Source organism: Sesamum indicum, linkage group LG2 (assembly GCF_000512975.1).
Source record: "Sesamum indicum cultivar Zhongzhi No. 13 linkage group LG2, S_indicum_v1.0, whole genome shotgun sequence".
Taxonomy (NCBI): Eukaryota; Viridiplantae; Streptophyta; class Magnoliopsida; order Lamiales; family Pedaliaceae; genus Sesamum; species Sesamum indicum.
In genome coordinates, this window is record NC_026146.1 from 5,934,086 (window position 1) to 5,943,769 (window position 9,684).

The 9,684-nt window shown below is 36.0% G+C and overlaps 1 protein-coding gene across 1 annotated transcript; it reads left to right on the plus strand.

Annotated features, from left to right (window-relative positions):
* On the plus strand, positions 531 to 4,063 carry LOC105155409 (putative leucine-rich repeat receptor-like serine/threonine-protein kinase At2g24130). Its single transcript, XM_011071284.2, has 2 exons — positions 531 to 3,205; positions 3,543 to 4,063. The coding sequence occupies exons 1-2, from the start codon at positions 664 to 666 to the stop codon at positions 3,932 to 3,934; spliced, it is 2,934 nt and encodes a 977-aa protein (XP_011069586.1). The 5' UTR covers positions 531 to 663; the 3' UTR covers positions 3,935 to 4,063.

Genomic DNA, 9,684 nt, shown 5'->3' on the forward strand with positions numbered 1-9,684 from the left:
AAAAGCTCCTGTAATAATCTTGCACCCAAACGTTGTGCTGTCCCCACAGGGACATGTATACCTTGAATTTGACATCCCAATTTGCAGTAAAAATTCGACGGCTGATCCCTTTTTGCAAGAGTCATTTCAAGTGATGACTTCAACAAGCATATAACTCGAACCGACATATATACCAGAACAAGATCATAAATCTCCTCAAAAAACCCCTAAGCGTGCTTATATCCTGGATTATCTTATTCTAACAACTCATCTCCCACTATATATGTACACTAATTAGTTCATTCAAGAAACACAAAAATACAAATAGTTAGGCCTAATGACATGTAAACCACCAAATGTTCAGACGGCTAATCTAACGATCGATTCTTACGCGTCCATACGATGAGTTCCCACGTGTTAAACGTTGATTGTCAACAATCTAAGGCGCCAAACGTATTGTTTTATCCTTCAACGGCAGTTAGGCATAACACAATTTTTATTAAAAAGAAAAGTTTCCAGCATTTGCCTCTTAGAATTTGACACCCCTTATATACAACAGTGTGGTGCATCCACTTGCGACATTCTCATCTATATCCCGCCCTGTTTCTTCAGTTTCATTAGTCTCGTTTTAATCCTATAATTTTCCTTACCTGAAAAAGATCAAAATCTGACAAGAACGAACTAATGGGATACTGCAAGTTTTCCAAGTTTGATTTGCTTTCCTTGATCACAGTTTTCTATGTGGCACATTCTGAAAACGATGCTCGACTCTTTAACGATCGGGTTTCGCTCCTTTCGTTCATGTCTGGTATCACTAGTGACCCTGGAAATGCTCTAGCAACCTGGAACTCTTCTGATGTTCCTATCTGCAAATGGGAAGGTGTAGGTTGTGGCAAGAATAGAAATAGAGTTGTGGAGATTAATTTAAGTCACAAGTCCCTCCAGGGCTCTATTTCACCAGCTTTTTTCGACCTTTCGCAGCTAGAAATTCTTGATTTGTCTGGCAACTTCTTGGAAGGCCGGATTCCGGCTGAGATTGGTTCTCTTTACCAGCTCAAAGAGCTCAGCTTATCATCCAATCTTCTTGCAGGGGAGATTCCAGCTGAGGTGGGATTTCTTCAGCGCTTAGTTTATCTTGATCTCGGAAGCAACAAGCTGAGCGGTGAAATTCCTGTATCACTTTTCTGCAATGACTCGTCATCTTTACAGTATGTAGACCTATCCAACAACTCATTTAGTGGTAAAATCCCTTTGGAGAGTCAATGTGAGCTTAGAGAGCTTAAGTATCTCCTTCTTTGGTCGAACCGTTTGGTGGGTGAAATTCCTTTAGCTCTTTCTAACTCTTCAAAATTGGAGTGGCTTGACTTAGAGTCGAATCTACTAACCGGTGAGTTACCTGCCAAGATTTTGAGTAAAATGCCACATTTGAAGTTCGTGTACTTATCCTACAACCACTTCACAAGTCATAATGGTAACACTGACCTTACACCTTTTTTTGCATCTTTAGTTAATTCCTCTAACTTGGAAGAAATTGAGTTGGCTGGCAATTTCCTTGGAGGAGAGTTGCCTTCTATTATTGGTGATCTCTCCACTCTTGTAGAGATTAATCTTGATACGAATCTTATTTATGGTTCAATACCCCCACAAATAGCAAATCTTGTCAATCTTACACTCTTGAACTTGTCTAGCAATCTCTTGAATGGCTCAATACCTTCTGAACTATGCCGAATGGGACGACTAGAGAGGCTTTATTTATCGAATAATTCACTCTCCGGTCACATTCCATCAGCTTTTGGTAATATGCCCCATTTAGGCCTTCTAGATTTGTCGAGAAACAAGCTCTCTGGTACAATCCCGGATAGCTTTGCTAACCTCCTGCAGCTCAGAAGACTTCTGCTCTACGAGAACCGGCTCTCGGGAACCATTCCACCAAGCCTTGGAAAATGCATAAACTTGGAAATTCTTGACCTTTCTCACAATAGGATTTCAGGTACAATTCCAAGTGAAGTTGCTGGTTTGAGTAGTTTGAAGCTGTACTTGAACTTGTCGAGCAATTATCTTCATGGGCAGATCCCACTGGAGCTGAGTAAAATGGATATGGTGCTGGCTATTGATCTATCATCAAACAACCTGGCGAGTTCATTGCCTTCACAACTTGGAAGCTGTATCGCTCTTGAGTACCTGAATTTATCACACAATGTTTTGGAAGGACCTTTTCCAGCATCAATAGGAAGCTTGCCTTACCTCAAAGAACTTGATGTTTCCTTTAATCAGTTAAGTGGGGAGATCCCACAATCTCTTCAGGCATCATCAACTCTGACTCTGCTCAACTTTTCCTACAACAACTTCTATGGAAATATAAGTGCCAAAGGATCATTTTCATCTCTAACAGTCAATTCTTTCCTGGGAAACGATGGACTTTGTGGTTCCATTAAGGGTCTCAGAGATTGCCACAGAAAACGGGCTCGCCATTTCTTGATGGCAATTCTACTTTCATTACTCATCACTCCCATTTTCTGTATAGTTGGATATCCTCTAGTACTAAGATCAAAGTTCAAAAGGCACTTGCCCCTCTCAAAAGGTAAGGCCATAATTAAAGATGAGCTAGAAGCAAGGGAAGAGATAAAATACCCAAGAATCTCTCGTCGACAGCTTATTGAAGCTACTGAAGGATTCAGTGACTCGAGCCTAATTGGGTCAGGCAGATTTGGCCATGTTTACAAAGGAACTCTTCGAGATAACACGAGGATAGCTGTAAAAGTTCTGCATTCTAAGGCAGCTGGAGAAATTTTGGGGAGCTTTAAGAGGGAGTGCCAAGTATTGAAAAGAACCAGGCACAGGAATTTGATCAGGATCATAACAACATGCAGCAGGCCAGATTTTAAGGCCCTTGTTCTTCCACTGATGCCAAATGGAAGCCTTGAGGACCATCTTTATCCGAGACATGGATTGAAACACGGCCTGGATCTCGTTCAGCTGGTGAGAATTTGCAGCGACGTGGCAGAAGGAATGGCCTATCTGCATCACTATGCTCCTGTCAAAGTCGTGCATTGTGATCTCAAACCAAGCAATATTCTTCTAGATGATGATATGACTGCTTTGGTAACTGATTTTGGTATTGCCAGATTGGTAAAAGGTGCCGATGAGAGTGGTTTTGTCGATGATTCAGCATCCTATGACTCAACAGATGGTTTGCTATGTGGCTCAGTTGGGTACATTGCTCCTGGTAAGTAGAATGAATGACAATTTTCTTATATCTTGTCTGAAATTTAAATGACAAATTGCCATCAGTTCTGGAAATTCTGCACAGCTAAATCATTTCAGTTTTTTACAATAAGCATCAACAGTAGAAAATAAATTCCAAGTACCTGATCAGTAGTAGGCTTCACTTCATCAGCCAAATTATGCATCAGTTCAAGAGTTTATTAAATTTACGACATAATTCTTTCTCGGCTTTATATCCATTTTCAACCATGCATCTCTAATTTTCCGTCTCTGAGAATCTGTTTCTTGCAATGCCCTGATTCTTGGCTTCTTTTCTTTTTCTTTCTTACCGGTGGCAGAATATGGAATGGGAAAGCATGCTTCAACGCAAGGCGATGTTTACAGCTTTGGGGTTCTGTTATTAGAGATGGTAATGGGTAAACGCCCCACAGACGTGCTTTTCCAAGAAGGCTCAAGCTTGCACGAATGTGTTAAGAGTCGATATCCCAACAAGCTTGAGACAATTGTTGAAGCAGCCGTGGTGAGGTATGCACCAAGTGCCCTGGTTCCTTACGACAGGAAGATATGGGCCGACGTTATCTTAGAACTGATAGAGCTCGGCCTAATCTGCACTCAGTACAATCCATCTGCCCGGCCACCTATGCTGGATGTAGCTCATGAAATCAGCCTTCTGAAGCAGTATCTTTGTAGCCCCTCAACTTTAGTCATCGAACAATCTTCAATAAATTAAGCCATTCTTTTTTAACATTTCTATGTGCAACAAAAACTTTCTGATTGATGATCATAGTTTTCTGCTATTCTTTGTTGACATCTTTGTCATCAGATTGTTAAGAAATCCCAGTACATGATTCATCAACTTGTTATCAAAAATTTTTCATTAACTCGGCAAATGTCCAGAAGAAAGCAATTGCACTATAATCCAAGTACATATGCAAGATGCACATAATTGTCAACGCAAACTCGACCTTTTATTTAAGTTTTTGAACTTTAATTAAAGAACAGTCACTAATACGTGTAAAGGAATCATGAAAAATATTATTATAGGGTTAATTATAATCAAACCCTCTTTAAAAATGAATATTACTCATACATTCCTTTGAAAATTTTCCTTTTACAAACAAACCGCCCTGTTTTAAACTTTGAAAGGAAATGCAGACGTTAACAAATACAAAACATAAAATTTCAATTTCTTACCCCTCATTTAACATTATCATGTATTTTTTTTATAATTTTATGGGGTAAATGAAATATATATAAAGTTAAAAGAGCGTAATTGTAATGGAGATCCTTTTTTACTTGTTGTATATGGGATGAGGTGAACACCATTATTGCATATATTTCTTGAAGCATTAGATGAGTTACTTGAACAAGACATTTCAAGAAATAGATGAAATAATTATGTTAACCTCACACCATATACAGAAGGGTAAATTATTCATCCCTTGAGATTTGAAATAATTATAAATATTCCCTTGTTGTTTGCAAAATTACAATGACTCCTCTCAAACTGAAAATAATTAGGTCAAATTGCATAAAACCCCCCTTTAAAACCTCAGCAAACAATAGTCATCTGATATGAAAATAGGCAAAACACCCCCCTATGTTTTATATATTTAGCTCAATCACCCCTCTCCGTTAAATATAACTAACGGTATTTTTTTTTTAATAAAATAATAGTTATGCCTTATATATTACATAGTGTTCTTTTTTTAACGACCGTTGGATCCCTTATTGACTAGATGAGAGCCATCACATCTAACCAATTAATCTTAACTATTAGATCTGAAATCTATAAAAAAAAAATTAAGGGTTTAGATTTATTAATTTTAAAGATATATTATAAAAAATAAAATGTTAAAAAAAAAAAAGAAACCCGTACTCCCACTTGACCAATTTTATTTTTTATTTATTTATATATATATATACACACAATAGAAAATTTAAGATATCAATTCCAAATAAAAATGTTCATTGCCTAATTTAAATATTCAACTCGAAAAAATAAATTCTTAAGTATAAATGAAATTGTTCATAACAAAATAATTCAAATAATTTATAGCAATTATGTGTTACTAACAACTTTTCATCTTCGTCCTCGTTAAATATTTAAAAAATTCAAAATACACTACAAAAAACGTGGGTTTGGCACGGGTAAGAAAATTGTTCCAAAACCCCATATTGGAACAGGCTTTGGAACAATAAGGAATGGATATTGATAGATAACGTCATGATCCATATTTTTTTTGTTATAATTTTAGAACGGCTAAACCATTCCAACGTGTGTTCCAAACTAACAGTTATAAAACTTGTTTCAAAGACCATTCCAAAATAGTAACGGTTAATATTTGGAACTCTGTTTGGGACACATTATTAAAATTAGGGACGATCTTGCAATAATTGTTTCTATATGTGTGATAATGGATATTCAAAAGATGACAGTTAGAAAATGTATCCCAAAATGAGGTACAATTTGAAATGATTTTAGTACACACTTAATTAATTATGCCAAAAGTCATTCCAAATTATGAGTTTACTTAAGAAGTAATGTGTTTCAAAAATCGTTCCAAAATCCGCTACAAATTGAAAAGGTTTTTGGAGCTGATTTTGTGGACAATTTGCAAAATAATGTTCCCACACAAATAAATTGTCTTTTAAAACAAAAAAAATAATATTTTCCTATTTAGGAACAACCCAAAAACCAACAAACCGTTCCAACTTTGAACGGAACAACAGAAGTATAACCTCAAAAGGTGCAAGGAAAATGCTACTGCTGGACAGAGAAACTGGCACAGATTAGGGTTGTCTCCTTCAGTTTTGAGTTTTCTTCCCTAAATAAGAGCCCAGCCAGGCATTGCTGGAAAAATGGCGTTGGCCCTTGCCTTTTGCGCCATGCGCATAGCGCATCCATTTATAACTATGCTTGGAGGAAAAGACGTCTACTGTTAGTCAGTTCAAACTAAAATTGCTGCAACATTTTGTTGGCGAGCTTCTGCACCTCCTTGATGTCTAAGGAGGATTTGGGTCTTCCCTCATTTGGGTTGCCTTTCATTAGGTGGAGGCATCAGCATAATAAAAACTGCCTGTTCCACAGGAAGTGCAATGTCCGGAGCTTCAAAGGAGGCTGCTCTACTTGCCTACTGGTGGTGGATTACTCGTAGCAGTACTGAAACATATTGCTACTCCTATTCCCATTAGCTTCTGTTGTATCAGGGTAAATTTATCTGTTGTTGCGAACATGATGTAGAAAAACTCTCCATCAAAATTATTGAAGTCCTAATTATGAGTGTTGTCTTTTCCCAACAGAAGCCCTCCTAACTCTCAAAAGTTAGGTTAGTGATCAAAACATATGTATACATATGGAGACTGCAAGTCAAGTGTAGCACATGATTTGTAGGATGAACTGTATTGGCAGTCATTGTACTTATAACATAGGGGTGCATACTCAGGTCATTTGGCTTTCCACAAGCACAATTTCTCTCTGGATCTTATTGCCTTTTTCCTTTCCTTTATTTAGTAATTTTGAAATGTTTCAATTGAGGTCGGGTGATTGATGGTTGTTACTTAGGGAGGGTATCTTTCTATATTATCAAAGTTGAAGAATTATCTCTGTTTATTGATTGGTTTGAAGCCAATGGCAAAATAACTTGAGAAACTTTTGTTATGGATTTAATTGACATTATTGTTCAACCACTCCAAATCAGGATACAAAATGATATTTGGAAAGGATATTCTTCATTAAATGAATAGTTAAAAAATAGATCAATATTGTCAAGAATCAATAACTTAAGAATGTCTTGGAACAATGTTAGGAAATTTCTATGCAGGAAAATTAATGTTTGATATTCACCCTAGAATTACATACAACCTAGCTGATCAAGATTCCAGTTGTGTCTTGACCCTTCATCGGGATTTTAAGAGAAAAGATCTCATGAAATAAGGAAAAGGACCATATTTTAGTGCATCTATAATAACTTATGCCCCTTCTATTGCACATCATTATGATTTGTTTCTTAGAAGAGAGTATATTGAGAATCCTAAAATTTTCAAAAAATTTGCTAAGGTGATGGCACTAGATCCAATTAGGATACCTAGAGTACAGGTGCTGATATCGTAATAAAGCATCATATTTAGATCGAACACTTAGCTTTAAAATTGAGTTTAGTAGTAGGTTGTCCTTTTAGAATATAGGATAATAGGTTACAAAGGGAAAGAAAATGAGTTGTTAGAAACTTTAAGTCCTCAGGCAATTAGGATTGATAATGTAAAACTTGGATGCCTTGAGGGCTGAAAATAAATTCAAGTTGTATTTGACATCAATGAGAAAGAAAATTATTTTTCGTGTGATGATTTATATCATTTGCAGCCTCCTGCTGTTGGTAAATACAGTATGAAATTCGGTCTAGATGTTGTTACCATAAAAATTGAATGACTAGTGCATTTTCTATATAGATATCATATGTAAGTCATATGAGCAATATAAGCTGGATTATTTTGCAAAACAAGATCTAAGCTACTCTAAGAATAAAAAAGGAATGCAAAAACGAGTATGTTATATGAAGAAGGATACGCAGGATATCATGAAGGTGCATATCAATCTTAAACTCATTAACCCTAGCTTCTCGACTTACATTATCCCTGGTTTTCTGGTAAGAAACTATAGTGAAATAAAAAAAAGGTAAACCCAAATTGATAATTAACTATCAAAGTATTAATAAGGTATTAAAATATTATGGTTATGACATCCCAAATAGAGAACACATGATTAGTTGCATTAAAGGTGAAAAAGTGTTTTCCGAACTTGATTGTAAATTTGGATTTTATTAGAATAAGATGGAAAATGATTCAAAAAAATACACTGCATTTTCCACAACACTAGGACAATATATCTGGAATATACTTCCTGTTGGACTTGCTAACGCACCCTAGATATTCCAATGGAATATGAATAATCTTTTTGAGGACTTGTTTGAGTTTATGTTTGTCTATAAACAACATTTTGATTGCACCTAAAAATATACATGGTCGTATTAAACATCTTGAGTATTTTTGGACTTTCAGTTGCAGGAACACATTGTAGAGAAAATTCACAATTTTCCTGATATTCTTAAATATAAGAAGCAACTTCAAACCTAGTGAAAAACCTTGTAGATAGACACGAGGGTTGTTCAATGAGTAGCAAGGTAAAGTTTGGCATATTAATGAGAAGTAGTTCTTTGCAGTCTGGAACGTTAAAAAAATGGCCTTTGTTCTTACTATCCAAATAATTTACTTTCAAAGTTAATAATACAAATGTTAAAGCTTTCCTTAAAATTATACTTGAACAAAAATTTGAGAAAACTCGTATGATTATATGGCATGCTCAATGTCAATATTATTGATATGATATTGTTATAATCAAATCTCATGAAAATGTCCTAACAGATTTTTTTACTAGAGACAGAGGCATCTAAGCAAACTCCATCATTTTAAGACTTAGGCATCTTAGGGAAAACCTTGAGGAATTGGATAAAAAGTTTAGACAGTTGACGACGAAAGCCCAAAAAGCTGATGAAGTCCAACAACTTGATGTTGACATTGTCCAGATCACCATCAAGAGTACCAAACTAGCCTTAAGCTCATTATGGCATGACTTTATGGAACCAATTTGATAGGCATCGCCTTTAATGATGACCCAAGAATTACGAGAGCTATGCTCCAATCCTGTAATTAAAAAATAGGAATCTAAACCTGTAGAAGAAGATTCAAGTACTGCTTGCAAGAGGTCGTCGCCAGAGTTAGGTGAAGAGGCAACAATTGAACTATAGGAAGTACAAGCTCACACCTCTGGTGTTAAAGAATGAGAGATTAACTTTAGCTCAATGACAAGCACCTTTCGGCTAACCCAGATGATTCTGTATCTTATATTTCTACATGACAGGTATGTCAAAGAATGTGGCAAAAATTGGTTTCCCACTTAGGAGTCAACCCAAGCAAGATTGTGGTAAACTCATTCGAAAAATATAAACTGGATTTGGATGCTCAAATGGTCGAAATCAGAAGAGGTCCGAGAATGGTATGTTTTTGGAACACTTGCTTCTATTCATACTTTGTCATCAAGATTTTCGGAGATCTCGAAACTTCCAAAATGGATTACAGGGGCAGTATATGATGCATGACAAAACAAGCCCCACTTAAAACGAGAGATATTTTGGAGCTAAAGTTAGCTCTCGAAATAGTTGGAAAAGGGTCTTATCAAGTATTTATTTTATTGAGTTGCAGAGACCTGACATGGTAGCCTTTAACAAATTGTCCTAGTATCATCCCTTAGAAATGAAATATCTATTAAAAGAGCTTGGGGATTTTGAGCCTGTCTCACTGAGCTGATAAAGTCCAGTATCCATTTAAAATATTTTAGAATAAATTAAATGGATCATTACTGTTAAACTCTATGATAAAAAAGATCACTGAGTTTGTAGAGAGCCTATCCGAGAAGAAAACCGA